The sequence below is a fragment of the Tetrahymena thermophila genome, assembly GCF_000189635.1.
Source record: "Tetrahymena thermophila SB210 genomic scaffold scf_8254667, whole genome shotgun sequence".
Taxonomy (NCBI): domain Eukaryota; phylum Ciliophora; class Oligohymenophorea; order Hymenostomatida; family Tetrahymenidae; genus Tetrahymena; species Tetrahymena thermophila.
This window is the reverse complement of record NW_002476434.1, coordinates 1527231-1548315: the sequence shown is the minus strand read 5'-3', so window position 1 is coordinate 1548315 and position 21085 is coordinate 1527231. Positions and strand designations below refer to the sequence as shown.

The window sequence follows — 21085 nt, the reverse complement described above, 5'->3', positions numbered from 1 at the left end:
AAAATTTAATTAAATTTCTTGAGTAAAATAATATAATCAGTTGATATGTTTTTTAATTAATAGTATGGTTTATTTGAAAGAGTGTTAAATGAATTATATATTTTTCAGTTAAAATATAATAAAATAAACAATTATTTTGCTTATATTTTATCATAAAAAAAATAAAATTTACTTAATAATTGTATAAAGAAAGCAACATAATTTTTGTATTATAAAAATATATATAGTGTCTATGGACTTCATATAATTAATATTAATTAGAATTATATCATAAATTTATCATGAATATAAATTATTTAGCATTAATATGTCAAACATATATTTTATTGAGTTTTTATATGAAATTTATATTGGTAAAATATTCTTTTATATACAAATGAGTGAAAGAATATATTATGTACTAATTTTTTAATAAAAAAGTGTAATAAAAAATGCTAAATACCTTTATAAAATCTAGGTGATATGGTATCACTTTTTATTAAGAAAGGCTTTTTGTTTTAATTATATTTTTCTAAAATAAAAATGTTTATAATATATTATAATCTTGTTAATTTTAAATCAATTAAAATAAATTTAATTTTTTATTCATTTTTTAACTTTTTTTTTCTAAAAATTATTTTTCTAACTCTAAATTTTTGTTTAAAAAATACAGGATTTGCTCTCAATTTTCATTGAAGAGTGCAATTTTCTATTTACCAAAAAATTGAATGAAAAGTAAGGTCTTCTTTTTAAACCATAAATGAAAAATAATGTATATGAAGAAGGTATGGTATTCTTCTTCTAATTAAAAATTAATAGTATCTTTTCTATATATTTAGATTTTATTTAATGAAAAAGTCATTTTATATTATGGATTTTCAAATAATAATATTTAAAAAAATTATATAATCAAAATTTTTTAAATTTTGTGGAGATATTTAGTATTAATCCATAAACGAACAAAGAAATTCAGGTGAAAATCTATTTTGTTTTAGAAATAGATTATTAGTTTGAGAGGTCTTTCGTGGATAGTACAAATGATATAAATGATTATATTTTATGTAATTATTCTCCATACAATTAATGAAAATCTTTTGACTACTCTTTATAGACTTTCTATTATTTCTCTTCATATTAGATATATAGTTTACAAATAATTTGATTTGCACATCTGCTTTTTTTATTTATAGACTTTTCAAATTCAGGCATAAAAATTTGACTAATATCCGTAATACTTATGTAATTCTAAAGTTCTAGTTTTATTAGATTCATTTAATATTGATTTTATTATATTTTACTGATTTTTTGATAGTTTTTAATGAACGATAATAATTTATTTTTTCTAAAAAATTTATTTTAACTAAATTATTTAATTTTCTATTATTTACATCTTGTTACTTATTTTTCATTGTGAATATTTCCTCTTTGATTTTTATAAATCCAGCAAATTATTTAATCAAATCATTCTAACTTTGCTTATTTTTCTAATCAATATCACATATACTAAAGCTATTAATTAATAATATAGTTGGAATCAATCTTTTACCAATAGATATAAAAGAACTCGATTATTAAATCAATATTAATACTATCGTAAATAAACAAGCAAGCAAAAAATCAAATAATATTGAATAAAATGTAATATAAGAAGCTACTATTTTAAGCTTTTTTTTTTTTTAAGTTCATCTTTCACGCAAGTAAATAAATCATTTAATTTTGATTTAAAATACTATTCATTTTATTTACTATCAATTAGTTGTGAATGCTAACTCACTTGTTACTCCTCAATCAGTTCAAACATACTAGTTCTTCTATGGCTCTGCAGATTTTACTTAATAGATTTACACGTAAACTAATTTCTAGATCTTAAGAGAGTATGTTTACAGCTCTCTTACTAACTACACTTAAATCACTACAAAATAATGTGGCAATTACTTGCATTTCTTAATGTCTGATAGTCTTTTAGACTTATAATTTGTCAAGTTAAATATGAATTTACCTAATCATCAATGGATTTAAGTTTAGTTAAACTTCTACAAAACAGGTTAATGGGGAACAGAAGACTTTTCTGTCATTGTTGACCAAGCTGAGAATACTTACTAATATCAAAATGATTAAAGTATTACCTGTCAAGATTGGTAAAACTATACTTTGTAATAAGTTTCTTACTAGACTAGCCACACCTCCAACTCATTGACTATTGTTGTTAAATCTAAGGCTAATATTGATATAAGGAAATGGTCAATCGGATAAATATAAATCCAAGCATTTATTGTAATATTTTTTATTTTCAAAAAAATATTTTAAAAATTAAAATAAAATGTATTCCATATCCTTCTTTAATTAAATTAATTAAACGTTTACTTATTTATTAATTAATACCAAAAAATTAATTAAACATAATATTCATATCACCATTTTTAATTTTTTTTATTAATTATTAGTGTCCAAGTAATTCCTACTTTGACCAAAGTCTACAATGTTTTTCATGCATAGAGGGATGCAAATCTTGCTTTAATAGCAATTATTGTGACTAATGTTAAGATGGATATTACTTGTAAAGTACTAATCATTCTTGTGTAAAAGTAATCAACTTTTTAAAATTTAATTTTTTAAATTCATTTAATTATAATAATTAGAATTGTAATGACAATTAATATTTGGACAGTTCTAAAATATGCCAAAACTGCCCATCAGGATGCTCAACATGCAATTAATTAATATGTATATCATGCCAAGATGTTGATAAAGATCCCTCATAGAATTGTTAAGTGTGTAATAAAGATTTGAAACTAACATCATCAAATACTTGTGCTTCATGTAGTATACCTAATTGTCTATAATATGATACAAATTCTATAAAGTGCTCTTGTAAGTTATATTCTCCTCAATATATGTGCTAAGTTACTTAGATTAATAACTGTTCATAATAGAACTACATTGATGGATAGTGCATTTGCTAAGTCTGTAAGTCAGATACTTTTATGTATAATGGGCAATGTAGATAGACATGTCCTCAAGGTTATGGCTAGAATAGATAAACTATGACTTGTGATAGATGCTAAATATCAGGTTGTTAATATTGTTCATAAAATTATTAGTAATGTTAAGTATGCAGCAGTGGATATCTTTATTATTAAGATACTAACAAGTGTTAATATTAATAATCCTGCTCAGATTCTTATTACTTATCTAATAATTAGTGCATTAAATGCTAAAGTTCTTGCTAAACATGTGATAGATATGATACTTGTACTTAATGTTAATAAGGTCTTATTTAAATGAGTTACTATTTGCCAAATTTAAAAATACCACAATAATATTCTTGCTTTGATGATACTAAAACTGAATTTTTGCAAGTTTGCAGTTAGAAACTTACTGTATTTTATCCTGACTAAAGAGTATAAAAAATTTATTTTTTCTTATTTATTTTATTTGGTTGTATTTTATTTTTAAATTAAAAAATTCTTTAATTGATTGTTCTCTAATTTGGAATAGTTAAATTAAATAAAATTTTCATAATTTTTAAATATATAACATAGGTTACTCCAATTTATTATGAAATACAATCTTAAAAAACTTGTGCCACCCAATGCCCTGGTGGTTATGGATATAATTCAATTTACTAAACATGTAATCAATGTATAGATAAATGCTAAAGCTGCTAAAGTAATTGGAAGATATGCGACTATTGCCAATCAAATTACTATATTTATAATAATAATAATAATGTATACTAATGCGTAGATAACTGCATAAATGGTTACTATATTTATTAATTATGGTGCGTATAAAACTGTCCAGTAGGATATGGTAGTAATTTATATCCTAATGGTAAAAATGAATGCCTTCAATGTACTGATACTAATTGCTAGACATGTGATAGTTAATAAGTATGTACATAATGTTTTGATCCTAAAAAATTATTAGACAAATCGACAAACTAATGTGTAGATAGCTGTCCTTCAAATTATTTTTACTAATATAGCTCTTAAAGATGTATTAAATGTTCTTCTAATTGCAGCGAGTGCGATAAATTGGAAAATAATTGCACTTCTTGCCCAAGAGGATTACAACTTTTTTATGACTAAACAAATAATGCAGCAGCATGCGTTGAAACGTGTCCATCTTAATACTATGGATTTTAAGGTTAGTGTAAGTCTTGTCCTTAAAACTGTTAAATATGTGACAGTAATGGAGTTTGCTAACAATGCTAGAAATCCTTTATGATCTATAATTAAAACTGTGTCTCCTGCCCAAATTAGGATATCCTCATAGATAACGTAAATAGATAATTTGATATATTTTTTGTTAAAATATTTTTAATTAAAGTAATGTTAATACTGCAAAGATAAACTCTTAAGGATAGAAGATGGAACATGTATAGTAAATTAAGATTGTGGAGTAGGATATTTTATTGAAAATGGTATTTGTAAATAATGTGGTTTGTAGAATGAAAATTGTTCTTCAATTAACTCACAAGAAGAAATTAATAAATGCTCGTAATATTAAAATGGCCAAGGAAAGTGTTAATAATGCTCTGCAGTAGCTACTTATTTTAATTAAGGTTGGTGTCTACCTTGCCCTGAAGGGTGCTCATCTTGTAATTAATAAGGTTAATGCTTTTAATGTTCCTCTGATGATTATTGCTATATATAAGTAATAAGATATTTAATTATATTTATTAAATTTTTTTTTTTTTAATTTTAAAGAGCTTACAAATTTGTAGAAAGATAACTACAGATCTAAGTTGCAAAGATATGAACCAATAAAAATGCACTTAAATAAATGATCAAAATCATGGTTATTGTCTTAAATGCAGTGACGTTTCTCTCAATCAATGTGTAGTATGCGATACCAATAGCTTCTTGTTTAACTCAGAATGCTTGTAAATAAACATTTTCTAATATTTTTATAAAATATTTGTTTTCTCTTTAAAAAGCAAACAAAACAAAAAAACAAATTAATAAATAAAATATCAATCAAATCAAACAAATAAAGACTAAGAAATGAAAATCAATCTTAAAATGTTTTTAAAGAATAAAAATTTTTCGAAACTTTCTTTAATTTTTAAACTTCTGTTTGAATTTATTTATTAGTTACTTTTTTATAAATGCTTAATTTTCATTGGTTGCATATAAATATTTTTATTTGAATTAAAAAATAGACTAAAATGCCCTACTTCTTATTTTGGAGACAGAAATATTTACGAATAAAAATATATTTATTCAGGTGTTTGTAGACCATTCTGCCTCAAGTCATATATCCACGATTCATCAGAATATTGCTTTTATTGCCCAAGCTCTTGTGATTGCTAGTTGTTAACAGATAGTACTAAAATAAGTCAATTAAACCAAAACTATTAATGTACTTAATGCAATTCTGGTTACTATAAAATATACATATCATCGACATACAGTGATATTTTTAATTGCGTTGAAAATTGCCCTATAAATTATTATCTTGATTCTGATAAAAAATAATGCATTAAATGTAGTTAAGGCTGCTTAACCTGTACAAACGGCTCGACCTGTACTGAATGTGGTGCTGGAACCTGTACTGTATGTAGTGCTGGATATTTCTTTTAACCTCTAAATAATACCTGTGTATTTGATTGCGAGCCTGGATAATATAAAGATAACCAATTAAAAAAATGTGTCAATTGTGGTAACAACTGCCTTTAATGTTATTCTTAAACCTATTGCTATTAGTGCGATAGTAAATCCTACAGAAGCGGAAACGATTGCGTAACCAAATGCAACCAAGGTGAATATCCTGATAATACTAATGGACTACAATGTAAACCCTGTGTAATTAGTAACTGTAAATCTTGTGTAAGCTAATCTACATGTGAAGTTTGTAATGATTCCACCTATTTATAAGATTAGGGATAAAAATGTGTTTCCTAATGCTCAGATGGATATTCAAAAGTTTTGATTTCAGGTGTTTATAAATGCATTAAAGATTGTGGATAGAGCTAATATTTACCCATAAATTCTGAAGTTTGTACTCCCTGCCCCACAGGATGTTTATAATGCAATAACCAAGGTTTTTGCAGTTAATGCAAATAAGGATTTAAATATGACAGTGTTAATAGTATTTGCTAACAATGTTCTGATATCCATTGTTTAAATTGTGATATTAATGCTTAATAATGTCAATCATGCTAATTTGGGTATTTTTACAACAAAGACATAAGAAAATGCATTACACAGTGTTAGAATGGATATTATTATGATATTGCTAACAGTTCATGTATTTAATGCCCAAAAAATTGCAAATCTTGTGTGAATAAAGATATTTGTTCTAGCTGCGAAAAAGGTTTTTTTATAGACTAAAATAATCAGTGTTCTTAATGTAGCGATAGTTGTTCATCATGCTCAAATAGCTCTGAAAATTGCCAATCTTGTAAATCTGATTATTAATTAATAAACAATAAATGTGTAATTTAATGTGACCTTTCCTGTTTGAAGTGTTCTGGGAGTGGAATTTCTTAATGCCTTTCTTGTAATAGCTCTAGATTTCTCTATCTCGGTAGGTGTATTTGCAAAGAGGGATTTGTTGAGAATGGTTCACCTTACTGCTAATGTATATCTTTTTGCTTTTATTTTTATTTTTACCAATAAATTTTTGTAAATTTAATGAAAAAAACTTATAAGCTAGAAATATATTTAATTTTATTTTCTAAAAAATACAGAAGATACTACTTCAAATGAAGGAATAAAGTCTTTATAAAATAGCATGGCCGGTATGTCAGCTGCTTTGATAACGACAGGCATACCTTTCCCAACTGGAATTAAATGCTTGGAAATATCATCTATGGTTAGCTATCTTACTTATTCGAATGCCAAGTACGAAGGAAAGGTGGATTAATACCTATAAATTCTCTATAATGATAATATATCTCCCTTAATCCCTAATTATATTTTATCTATATTCCCTACTATTGATTAAAATCATTAATAGAATAGTACTCAAAGATATTAAGATAAAAGAAACAGAGTACTTGAACAAATGGTTGATGTAAATGAACAATATTAATCTGACTATAGGTTTATGAAGAATTCTAAGACAATAAATTATCTAATTAACATAGCACCTTTGCTAACAATATACGCTATCTTTGGGTTTGTTCTTTTAGTGAAGCATATTCTATTTAGATTTACAAATCTAAGTCAAAGTACTTCAAAAATAGTCACTTTTATCAAGTTTAATTTAAGACACACAATATTCCTTTTAATATTCTATCTTTCTTATTAAGAGCTTTTACTAATAACTCTTTTGCAAATTTCTTCTATGTTTTAAGGAGGTGCACTAAACATTATTAGTTCTCTAATTTCAATAATTAGCATAATTGTTATAGTATTCATGATTTATTTGATTACTAAAATAATTCTATTTACATCATATATCACATTCAAAGAAAAATCAGAAAAGGTATTTTAAATACTATTTATTATATTTTTATTTTTAATTATTTTTTAAAATAAAAGTATGGTCCGCTATTTTATGGATTGAAAGAAAGCAAGCTTGCTCATATCTTTTTATTAGTAAGAATAGTTTAAAAAACTCTCATTTGTATAATTACTGTTTATGGTGGAAATTCAAATCTCTGTTTATCCTTTTTAATTATAACATCTGTTGCTTTAGTATATGAAATTGCTGTTAGACCCTTCAAAGCTATAATAACTGCTATAGTAAGTATAACACTGAATGGGCTTTATTTTTTGATTGTTTTATTTGCATACATGATTGAAAAAAATCAAGATGATTCAACAATTAAAAGCTAGTATTCAAGCCACTTAGAAAAAGCTCTCCTCGCATTTATAATACTAAAAAACTCTGCTATATTAATTGAGTTTATCCTATTTATCATAATTATTATTAGAAGATTTAGATCTAAAACAGGGGTTTTAAATGATTCTAAAGAATCATCAAATAGAAGCTTTGATTTAGAAAGCTCCTTATAAAAAGAGATTTAATGGAGAGATAATGCACTCAAATAAAAACAGTAAATTTCGAAAATGAAGACAAGAAATATACAGAATGAAAATAGCTTTGATACAAATACCTCAAATAATATTGGTTAATCAGATTAATTGTGATGAAAAAGAAGAAATTAAATTTAGTCATTTTAATTAATAACCAGAAATGATTCAAATAATTTTAAGTTGTTAATCTATTTAATTCATATAAAAGATTTTGTTTTTAAAAATGAATCTTAGTTTTTATAAATTAGAACAATTTGTTTTGACTTTCATTATATTAAAATTATTGAAAAATTAATTCATTATTTGATTAATATTTAAGGCTTTTTTCTTTCGGAAACTACTATTATTTTACCATTAAATTGATATTAATAAATAGTCACTTAGAAATATCTTTTAATAATCTAATTTGAGCAAATTCTTAATATTTTCTTCATAAAAAATTAAACCTGTAATTTATTTAATATAAACTTTCTAATAAAGGAGCTTGTAGAAAAAAATTAAAAGAGGAAAAATGGGATGTTAAGGACATATTTTAGGAAAGGGGTCTCTAAAAAGGTGGGAAATAAAATACAAATTAATATCATATAATCAATCGATTGTTTATTATATTCCATACATTTTTTATAATTATTTCATATAATTTTAATAAACTAGCTTCTTTATTTTAAAAAAGATTTAAAAATTTTACATTTTAAGGAAAGATAGGATTTAGGATATTCGACTAATAAATGAGATAGCTATTTATTTTTTGAAACATAATTGATCTTTTTGTTAATAAACGAAATTCATAATAAAGTTTTATTTGTTAAATCGACTAATTTTACTAATTTACAAACATTCCTATTCATTTGATTAAAAAAAAAAGACTTTTAAATTAATTCAATTGTAAACTTATATCTTTTTTTATTTTAATAAGTGTAAAACCTAACTTTTTAATTTACATCCCATGGTTCAAATTGTTTTCAGATAAGCGTATTGTATTTTATAATTTCTATTTATAAAATTAGTGAAATTTATACTAAAGAATGATTTGGATATACTAAGTATCAATTGTCTATAATATTTTTAATAGACAAAATAACAAATCCTAAATATTTATTATTTATTCATTTTTTTCTCCATTTTTTGTTTAAAAATAATTAGAACTCAACAATAGAATATTGAATTTTCTATTGTTACATTTTTTAGAAAAAAATGTTAAGCATTATTACCATGAAAATTGCTTAAGTTATTTCTTTTATTAAAAATGAATCTTATAAATTTTTTTTTTTTAAATTATCTATTTTTTAAGTAAAATTAGATTTAAGTATATCAATAAGATATTTTTATTTGAGGTTTAAGATTTAAATAATGTTTTATGAAAGCCAATAAAAATATTTCAAGTTCAAATATAATTTATAAAGGTTGCCAAAATTTCATAAAAAATAATTTTTAAACATAAGAATTATCTCAATTTAGTAAATATTTATAAATTGGAGACTAAATTATTTTTTTTTTTCTTTCTGTAAAGGTTTTATTTTTAAGTAAATATAATTAAATATCCATTAAAATAATATTTTTACTGAATAAATAAAGATAAATTCTAAAAAAAAATAAAAATTAGAGAATATTATAAAAAGATAAGATGATATAAGATTATTAAAGAATAAAGTCAAATTTTGTTTACTATTAGTTATTATTTTATTATACTAATTCTTGCGCTGGTAATACTTTTGATTTATTTGTCACCACTGATAGTATTAAATCATTAGTATTATTTATTTATAATAAAAAAAATTAATTAAGAAATTTAAATAAAAAGTAGAAGAATCTATCTTTCATAAATTGTACATCAAGAATATGTTAAACCATATCATCTTAAGGATGAATTTTAAGAAAACTTTTATCCTGTTGTTTACTCTTTATCAACGTATTATTTCTAAATTTAATTTTTTGTTAAAATCTACTTTAAATAATATATTTTACTTTTAAATGAAGTGGCTAAAGCTTAAATTGATCAGAACTCAAATTAAATAGCACAATATCCATTTTAACCTCTCTAGAATCAGTCATCAGCAAGTATATCTTATTAAATAAATTTGCTAAAAACGTAAAGCTAAAATGTACCTGCAATAAATGCTTATTGCATATCTGAAAATGATACTTTCTAAATCAATTATAATAATACAATCAGATATTTAGGTTTAGAGTTTATTAACATTTAGATAAAGTTTAATGAAACCTATGATTTTCTTGTAGTATCATTAGATTTTATTAAATTCGGATTATGGTCAGCAGAAACTTCTTATTTACAAATACTTGATACTTCTCTTAGCTTATATGACACTAGCTAAATACAGAATAAGTAAGGAAATCCAGATAAATATTGCACAAATCCAAACATTAATGGAAACTCAACAAAATATTCGTTTAGTACTCTAGTACCTCAAAATAATAGTAATTACAATGTGAGTATTGGATCTAACGCCAATTTACCAGAAAATCAGTGGTCAATAAGCAACCTACTTTTTATTCTTTACAAGGTAAATTTTAATTGTTTTGAAGTGAATAAAATAATCAATTTTAATCCATCCAAATAAATTTAATTAACTAATTATTTAAAAACGACCTGATTTTCGATAATAACTGGGGAAATTTGTTTTTGATAACACAGTTTAAGATATCTTTAATATAGTTAATCAATTCGACTCATAACTAATGGATGGGAATTTATTGAATTAAATACTAAATTAATTGAATAAACAAAATTTCTTTCCTACTTTACAATTATTAACATTTTTTAATAATTGAATATTTATCCAGTTTTAAAGGTTTTTCTATTTAAATATCTTCTCTTCCACTAAGATAATAAATAATTTTATACTTTAATAATTGCAATAATACTTTCAATTATGTTTTAAATAAATAATTTTATATTTAATTAAAATTAATAGTGCAAATAAGGATTTGCTTTCAACAAAAGTACAAAATAATGCGATCCCTGTCCATAAAATTGTGTAGTGTGTTCAAATAGCAAGTAATGCTCAAAGTGTAATGATACTTTTAACTTATATAATTAAGCTTATTGCTAAAAAGTAAATTTTCTAATTTTTAAAACATTTAATATTTAATTTACCTAAAATAGAATTGCCCTGATGGATACTTTGCTAGTAATGGTACTTGTTTTAAATGCCTTTAAATATGCAAAAGTTGTGAATCTGCTGATAAATGTTTAGTATGCAACAACAATCCTTCTAAAGATATTTGCTAAGATGTTAATTTAACAAATTGTAGTTGCAATAACCCTACTTAATATGGGATATGTCTCAAATAAAACCCCAGCTGTAAAAATTATGTTGGTTAAAATGGTCAAAATTGTGATAAATCTTGTTATTGTTAAGATTGTAATAATAATGACTTTTTATAAGATAATAAATGTGTTAGTTCTTGCTCAAAGGGTTATTTTTAATATAATAAAACATGCGTCTAACAATGTCTTACTAACTATATTGCAATTAATAATGTTTGCTAATTATGTGATAAATCATGCTAGAATTGCAAAAATAAGCAATATTATTGTCAAAAATGCGTAGAATAATACTTTCCTGTTTATTTTAATGACAGAAACGATTTTATTTGTGTTGGAAATTAGTCATAAGATAAAGATATCTTTAATTAATGCAAAGTAAGTTATTTTAGAATTATTATTAAAATTTTGCTTTCAAAAATATAATATTTTATTTAATATGTATTCTTTTGAGTATTAAAATTTTCTTTTGGCCCAATTAAAAATTAAAGAATTCAATTAAGCACTCACCTCCTTTCAAATTTTTTGAAAAAATGTTTGTGTTAATAAAAAAATAATCATCAAATATAAAAGTCTAAAAATTTAATGAAATAAAAGTATTTTTTAACATAACTTCAATTTTTTTAATCAAGCTTCTCTTTCAAAAAATAATAAAAACACACATTTTTGTAATTTTCAAAATTACTGATTTCAGCTACCAAATTACCAAATGATTAAAATTATAAGTTGATTGAAATTGAATATTTATTTTTTTTTAAATAATATTTTAGTCTTTATAATACAAATATCTGTTTATTGATTCACAAAACAAATACTTTTGCTACAAAAATTGCCCTTTTTTTATTGATAATAGTAATCCTTAAATTTCATATTGCAAAAGTTGTTAAGATCCAAATTGTAATAATTGCTCATAGGATTATAAAAATTGCAGTTAATGTAAACTTAATTACACTAGTGTTTAAAATTTATGCACTTAAAATTGCTCAGATACTATATAGAAGGACTGTGCATGTTTAGATGGATATTACATCAATGATGATAAATGCTTAAAATGTTCAAATTTAGATAAAAACTGCTCTAAATGTAGTAAAGATGGTTGTAATTTATGCAACAGTGGTTTCTATTTAAATGATATGAAATAATGTGTAACTTGCTCAACAAATTGTAAGATCTGTACCAATTCTACTGATTGTTAAGAATGCCAAAGTTAATATTTTAAAAATAACTAAAACTAATGTATAACTGGAGATATTTGTAATTAATAAGGTTATATTTAAGGTAATTAATGTATTTAATGCAAAGATTATTGCTAAACATGTATCTCAGATTCAAACTGCACATCCTGTAAAGAAGGCTTTTATTTATTTAAAAAAGATAAAGATAATTAAACTTGTGAAACATGTTCATAAGGATATATAGATATAGATTAAAAAACTTGTGTTCAATCTTGTTCTTAAGGATATATTGATACTAATAAGTGCACTAAATGCTCAAACTAAAATTGTTATTCATGTTCGATTGTTAACAATTAATAATTTTGTAATAAATGTACTACTGGTTATTATTTAATTAAACAAACTGGTGAATGTGTAAAATCATGTCCACAAAAAACGTTTTAGAATTAAGCTGATTAAACTTGTTCTCAATGCTCTACAACTTGCGAAACTTGCAAAGATTTAACTAACTGTTTGACTTGCCCTTAAAATTAGTTTTTAATAAATTTAAATAATGTAATTTTATGCAATACTTGTGAAGAAGGAAAATATTATTATTAAGTTAATTAAACTTGTGTAGATGACTGTCCAATAGGAATCGGAGGATTTAATAACTAGAATTAACGCTAATGCGTGGATTGCTAAGATTAAAATTGTTTGAAATGCTCTACCTTATCATTGAATACTTAGTAAGCAAATTACTCTCAATAATGTCTAATTTGCAGATAAGGTTATCTTTTAAATGGTACATGTGTTAATAATTGCCCAGACTCAATGTACAATGACACTCAAAAAAACACATGTGAACTTTGCCCTAAGGAATGTAAAACATGCTCTTCACTATCTCAATGCATTTCTTGTTTTGATGGATAAAGTCTTTATAATGGTACTTGTGTCTCATCATGTCCTGATAGTTTTTATTAAGATCAAAATAATTGTGTTGCATGCCCTCAAAGTAATTGCCTCATTTGTGATAAATAAAATTGTAAAAAATGTAAAGCAAATAATGTTTATATTTAATCTGAAAATCCTCCATGTGTCTCTTGCCCATCTACAAAATATGTCTTAGACAAGGTAATTAATTAATCAATTATTATATTTTCTTAATAAGTATTTTAAAAAAAATAAATTATATAGAATTGTAATTAATGCCTTCAATCACTTTATCTTAATTATGATAAATAAGAATGTGTATCATATGATAATTGCAAAGACGGGTATTATATTGATGGTAACCTATGCAGTAAATGCTTATATTAATAAAATTGCTCATAACAAACTTCTTTGAGTTAAATTTAAAATTGTACAAATTAAAAATTATGTATAAGCTGTCCAGATGGGTATTACCTATCAATAGAAGGATATTGTAATCGATGCCCAAAAGGCTGTAAATTGTGTACAGCAGCAGATTAGTGCTCATCTTGTAATGATAATTATTGCCCAGTTAATGTAAAAATATATTTTCTAATTTGAAAATTTTTTAAATTAAATAACAAAATAGAACTAATGTTATCTCATATCAGGAAGTGATGGTGAACATGATATAACTAATTGTGACAACTTTAATTAATTCTGCGTATAATAGGACCCTACTAAAAATGGGATTTGCTTATAATGTATTAAAGGTAAAGATAAATGCTCAATGTGTGACTCGAATTCCTATTTATATAACTCTTAATGCTTGTAATTAATTTTATTAATTTTTTATTGAAAAGCAATAATAAATAATATTTAGAAAATTGTTGATAATTTATTATTTAAAATTTTTTTTATTTTATTCTTTTTATCTGATAATAAAATTAAACATATATTTAAAAAAAAAATCTTTCTTTGAAAAATAAATTTTTAATTATTTTTTTATTAAAATTTAAATTTTTCAATAAGATTTTTTATATTTTCATTTTATTAAATAAATTTTTTATAATATTTTCTTTATTTTTAATAATTATATATAAAATAAATAGATTAAATTGCCCACCAGATTATATCGCTGATAAAAATATTTACTTAGAAAAATTTATTTATTCAGGAATATGCAGAACTAGTTGCTTAAGTGGCTATAAATAAGCAATTAATGAAAAATGTTTTTATTGTCCTGACTTTTGCTAAAATTGTACTCCACTAGCAGATTCAAACCTAGCTAAATAACTTGGATAAAATTACAATTGTACCTAATGTAATAATGATATTAATAATTAACCCTATTATATGCTGTAACTAAACTAAATTTAAGTATACAATTGTGTTTAATAATGCCCAACAAGTTATTTTGTCAATAGCCAATCTTAATGCATTAAATGTGGAGATTTTTGTTAAGAATGTAAAGATGAAAAAACATGTAATACATGCCTAATAGGATATTTTTTAGATATTGATAATAGTTGCGTATAAAACTGCTAAAAAGGATATTATTAAGATTTTGTATAAAAGAAATGTATTAAGTGCTTAGATGATGATTGTGCTATATGCTCACAAAATGGGTATTGCTAATAATGCAATAAAAAATATTTACTAAATGGATAATGTGTTGAAAATTGTGGTGATTACTATTTTGCTAACATTTAAGATTAAACATGTCAACGTTGTATACTCAATTGCTAGTAATGCAGTGATCAAAAATCTTGTAGCAAATGCTAGTAAGGGGCATATTATTAAGTAATAGGTGAAAATTATAGTTGCTAAAAAAATTGTCTATTAGGTTTTTATCCTTAAGATTCTAATCAAACTTGTCAAAAATGTGATATTATTAATTGTTCTAAATGCTCTTAAAGTAATTAGTGTGAATTATGTGATGACACTTACTTTTTATTAATAGTATCAGATTAGAATAAATTAAATTATTCTTGTGTTAAATCTTGTGGATCTAGTTACTACGCAAACGCTTAAACTAAAATGTGCACATAATGCTAATCTAATTGCTTAGAATGCTCTATATATGGAGTTTGTTAAAAATGCAATGATAAATTTTATTTGACATCAGATACCTAATAATGTGTAGATAAATGCTCATAAGGATACTCATAAGTAGATACTTAATGTATAAAATGTGCTGATAACTGTTAAAATTGCTAGTAAATTAACTAATGTACTCAATGCTAGTTAAATTTTTATCTTAATGGTACCACCTGTTTACCTTGTATTCCTAATTGTTAAGAATGTGTAAACAATACCACTTGTAATTAATGCATAAATAATTATTACTACACTTAAGATACTAATATTTGTAGTTTAGATTGCTCTGATGGATATTTTAAAAGTATAAATTTTTAGTGCATAAAATGTAGCAATAACTGTAAAGTTTGTAAAAGTGAAAATGCATGCTAAACTTGCAACGATAACTATTATTTGACATCAGATACCTAATAATGTGTAGATAAATGCTCATAAGGATACTCATAAGTAGATACTTAATGTATAAAATGTGCTGACAACTGTTAAAATTGCTAGTAAATTAACTAATGTACTCAATGCTAGTTAAATTTTTATCTTAATGGTACCACTTGTTAACCTTGTATTCCTAATTGTTAAGAATGTGTAAACAATACCACTTGTAATTAATGCATAAACAATTATTACTACACTTAAGATACTAATATTTGTAGTTTAGATTGCTCAGATGGATATTTTAAAAGTATAAATTTTTATTGCATAAAATGTAGCAATAACTGTAAAGTTTGTAAAAGTGAAAATACATGCTAAACTTGCAACGATAACAATTATTTGACATCAGATACCTAATAATGTGTAGATAAATGCTCATAAGGATACTCATAAGTAGATACTTAATGTATAAAATGTGCTGATAACTGTTAAAATTGCTAGTAAATTAACTAATGTACTCAATGCTAGTTAAATTTTTATCTTAATGGTACCACTTGTTAACCTTGTATTCCTAATTGTTAAGAATGTGTAAACAATACCACTTGTAATTAATGCATAAATAATTATTACTACACTTAAGATACTAATATTTGTAGTTTAGATTGCTCTGATGGATATTTTAAAAGTATAAATTTTTAGTGCATAAAATGTAGCAATAACTGTAAAGTTTGTAAAAGTGAAAATACATGCTAAACTTGCAACGATAACAATTATTTGACATCAGATACCTAATAATGTGTAGATAAATGCTCATAAGGATACTCATAAGTAGATACTTAATGTATAAAATGTGCTGATAACTGTTAAAATTGCTAGTAAATTAACTAATGTACTCAATGCTAGTTAAATTTTTATCTTAATGGTACCACTTGTTAACCTTGTATTCCTAATTGTTAAGAATGTGTAAACAATATCACTTGTAATTAATGCATAAATAATTATTACTACACTTAAGATACTAATATTTGTAGTTTAGATTGCTCAGATGGATATTTTAAAAGTATAAATTTTTAGTGCATAAAATGTAGCAATAACTGTAAAGTTTGTAAAAGTGAAAATGCATGCTAAACTTGCAACGATAACTATTATTTGACACCAGATACCTAATAATGTGTAGATAAATGCTCATAAGGATACTCATAAGTAGATACTTAATGTATAAAATGTGCTGATAACTGTTAAAATTGCTAGAAAATTAACTAATGTACTCAATGCTAGTTAAATTTTTATCTTAATGGTACCACTTGTTAACCTTGTATTCCTAATTGTTAAGAATGTGTAAACAATACCACTTGTAATTAATGCATAAACAATTATTACTACACTTAAGATACTAATATTTGTAGTTTAGATTGCTCTGATGGATATTTTAAAAGTATAAATTTTTAGTGCATAAAATGTAGCAATAACTGTAAAGTTTGTAAAAGTGAAAATACATGCTAAACTTGCAACGATAACTATTATTTGACATCAGATTCCTTAATATGCATAGATTAATGCCCACAAGGATATTCATAAATAGGAGCATAATGTATCAAATGTGCTGATAACTGTTTAAAATGCTAGATTGCTAATGAATGTACTTAATGTTTATCTAGTTTTTACCTTGATTCTCAAAAATGTTCACCTTGTATTTCTAATTGCGCTGAATGTCAGGATTTTAATCAATGTGAAAAATGCAAATCAGATTATTTATATACTCTTGATAAAAACACTTGTGACTAGCACTGCCCTTTAGGATATTTCAACTAATTTGGTACAAATGAATGTTCTAAGTGCATTAATAATTGTAACATCTGTGAAACATAGGATAAGTGTCAATCTTGTAATGATGGATTTTTCCTAAGATCAGACTATTAAGATTGTGTATCTAATTGTCAAGAGGGTTATTCTTAAAAAGGAACGTAATGCATCAAGTGTTTAAGTTATTGCATTGAGTGCGACACCACTTAAGATTGCAAAAAATGTTAATAAGGATTTTATCTTGATGTTAACAAGGCTTGCTAAAAATGCTCAGTATCTAACTGTATTTCATGTTAAACAAATAACTAATCTTGTGATATTTGCTAATAAAATTATGTTTTTGATTCATAAACTAACTAATGCTTGTAAAAATGCCCTGAAAATAACTATGTATATTAAGATAGTAACCAAGGATATTTTTGTAAACAGTGCATTTCAAACTGCTAGTAATGCTCTAACTCTATTGAATGTAAATAGTGTAAGCCTTCTTTTTATGTTGATAAATAAAATAACAATACTTGCAGTTAATGTATTGAAAATTGTATAAATTGTAACTCTAATAGCAACTCTTGTGATGAGTGTTAGCAAGATTATTACTTTACACCATAATTAAATAAATGTACTAAATAATGTCTTATAGGTTATTTTCCTACAGTTGATACTGGAAAAAGGCTGGTTTGTTAATAATGTGATAATAATTGTGATTCATGCAAAAGTTCATCTTAATGTGAGTAATGCTCTTAATCTTTTTACTTAAGATCAGACACTTTCCAATGTGTAGATAAATGTCCTAATGGTTATTCATTAATAGATACTAGCTGCATTAAATGTGTAAGGAATTGCTAAAATTGCAGCGATATGAATACATGCTTATAATGCAGATTAGGATTTTATCTTAACAATGACCAATAATGTGTAGCTTGCTAAGTAAAAAATTGTGATGTTTGCTAAAATACAAGTAATCAGTGTTAAGTTTGTGCACTTGGATTTATTTTAAGTCTTGATTAATCTTCTTGTATAGAAAAATGCCCAGAAGGGTAATTTTCTGAACTGATTAACAAAAACCAAATATGCTCTTAATGTAGTTAGAATTGCAGTCTTTGTTAAGATAAAGTGCAATGCAATTAATGTATATAAGGATTTACTCTAATTAATAAGCAATGTGTTTAATGTAATGTTTCATAATGCAATTCTTGTGATACCTCAGTTCAAATTTGTGATTAGTGTAATTCTTCATTATACGTAAGTTCAAATTAATTAAAATGTGTTAGCTAGTGCCAGCCTGATGAATATTTAGATTCAACTTAAAAAATGTGCAAAAAGTGTCCTTAAAACTGCAAAAAATGTTCTCCTGATTAAATATGTTAGGAATGCTAATCTCCATACTTATTGAATCATAAAAATAAATGCATTTAATGCGATCCTAATTATTATTTCGACTTTTAATCAAAGACATGTGCTTTCTGTGACGAATCTAATGGAAACTTTATTTAAAACAATGTCTGCAAAAAATGCAATTATACATGCTAAACGTGTTCTGGAATTTCAATAAATGAATGTTTAACTTGCCCTAAAAACAGAATCTTATACCTGAATAGGTGCATTTGCTAAGAAGGATATATCGAAAATTCTTCTTAAGATTGCTAAAGTAAATAAATTATTTTTTTATTGATAAAAATATAAATAGGTATTTAAAGACATATTAAATAGATAGCATTTTTTTACTTAATCAAAAAAAAATTAATTATGTTAAATAATTTTTAAAGAGTAATAAATAGATTCTAATGGTTTATAAGGTATGCAGTCTGGAATGACTTCTTTGAGTGCAGTTTCAATGATTGGAGGAGCTGGAACAGCTTCAAGCTTAAGAGGAATGGAAGTGTCTTAGATGGTTAGCTTTTTAACATATGTGAATGTTAATTATTAAGGAAACAGTAATTAATACTTAAAAATATTGTACTCAGATAACTTATCTCCTATTTTCCCTAATGTTCTTTAAGGTATATTTGAACATAGTTCAAATAAAAGCAGTACTAATTAGCCTTAAAACTAAACAAGTATTAGAATTCTATCATAAGAAGTTTATGTTGATTCATACTAACAAACAGATTTTAAATTTATGGTCAACTAAAAAACAAATAACTTCTTATTTAATGTATCACCATTGATAATTTTACACTTGTCTGTAGCTCTTTTATTACTAGTGAAATTTTTAGTCTACAGATACACAAAACTTTAATACAGCAAGAAGAAAGCAGTTGTATGGATCAAAAATAACTTTAGATAAACTGTTTATTTGCTAATTTTCTACTTAACTTACTAAGAATTGCTATTGATTGTTCTTTTATAACTTACAAAACCATTTAGTGAATAAGCGGTAAGTATTGTTGGTTCTATTTTGACACTTTTGGTTTCTTTTTATATGATCTACTTGCTCTACTTTATATTTAAAGTAGTATTATTCATGCCATATTTGACAGTAAAGGAAAAAAATTAGAAAGTAAAAATTATTTTTATTCTTTTCATATTAACTTAAATAATTTTAAAATTTAGTTTGGATGTATATTTTATGGTCTAAAAGAGAATAGAACAGCTTAGATTTTTATCTTAATAAAGTTCATTTAAAAAACAGCAATATGTATGTGCACTATTTATGCATACCATTCTGACCAAGTCTTGCCTTAAATTGTGATAAGCGGTATTGTTTTCTTGTATGAATTGATGATTAGGCCTTTTTATTATAAGTTAGCTGCTTTTGCTAGTTTCTTATTGAATGCTTTATATTTGGCATTATTATTTTTAAGTTATTTGATAAAATCTGAATAGCAAAATAATTCTTCAACTCCAAGTTTGAATTATTCAGATTCATTTGAAAAAATCTTATTGGCTTTCATAATTGTTAAGAACGTCATAGTTTTAGTTGACATTATTATTTTGGTTTATGGTTTCTTCAAAATTATTCGTGGTAAAAGAAGTATTTCAACTTCTACAGAAGATGTATTATCTAACAGAACTTCTGCTGATTTAGAAAGCAGTCTTTCAAAGAGTATAACTTGGAGGAATAATCCCTTGATGATGAATAATTTTAATTCTGTTAAAGCTGGTAAATAAAATATGAGCGAAATACAGAACGAGTTTAGGCGAACTGATTCAACTTATTTTTCAGATTCTCCACCTACCCGTAAAGACTCATCTTCACCTATTTTAAAGAAAACATAAAATAATATCTAAAGATCTTCACCACCAGGATAATTAGATTCAACGCAAATCCTATAAAATTAGATTCTTGGTAAAGAAATTCTAGTAGTAAAATGGAAGTAAAATAAGCTATTTAAAAATGATATGAATGATGCTTTGTGAAATATATAAAATTAATAATCACTAATACTTATTTTTAACCTGTGATTTAAATATTTAATTTTTTTTTGAAATATATTTTTAGTTTTTTTATAATCATAAATTCGCTAATAATGTTTTAATATAAATAAAAA

General features: G+C 24.1%; 2 protein-coding genes across 2 annotated transcripts; both read left to right on the top strand. All coding sequences in view use genetic code 6, as the record gives it.

Moving 5' to 3' along the window:
* Positions 1 to 1468: 1468 nt before the first annotated feature.
* TTHERM_00037250 (hypothetical protein) lies at positions 1469 to 8084 on the top strand (the record flags this gene model as incomplete). Its single annotated transcript, XM_972033.3, has 10 exons — positions 1469 to 1676; positions 1736 to 2253; positions 2424 to 2564; positions 2619 to 3380; positions 3522 to 4262; positions 4312 to 4638; positions 4692 to 4867; positions 5147 to 6567; positions 6677 to 7416; positions 7473 to 8084. Exons 1-10 carry the CDS (start codon positions 1616 to 1618, stop codon positions 8082 to 8084), a joined length of 5499 nt encoding a protein of 1832 aa, XP_977126.3. The 5' UTR covers positions 1469 to 1615.
* A 1749-nt stretch (positions 8085 to 9833) lies between these two features.
* On the top strand, positions 9834 to 20954 carry TTHERM_00037240 (zinc finger lsd1 subclass family protein; the record flags this gene model as incomplete). Its single annotated transcript, XM_972032.2, has 10 exons — positions 9834 to 9879; positions 9948 to 10492; positions 10904 to 11044; positions 11095 to 11634; positions 12027 to 13544; positions 13608 to 13919; positions 13972 to 14153; positions 14435 to 19242; positions 19361 to 20094; positions 20148 to 20954. 10 exons carry the CDS (start codon positions 9834 to 9836, stop codon positions 20952 to 20954), a joined length of 9633 nt encoding a protein of 3210 aa, XP_977125.2.
* Between the last annotated feature and the right edge of the window lie 131 nt (positions 20955 to 21085).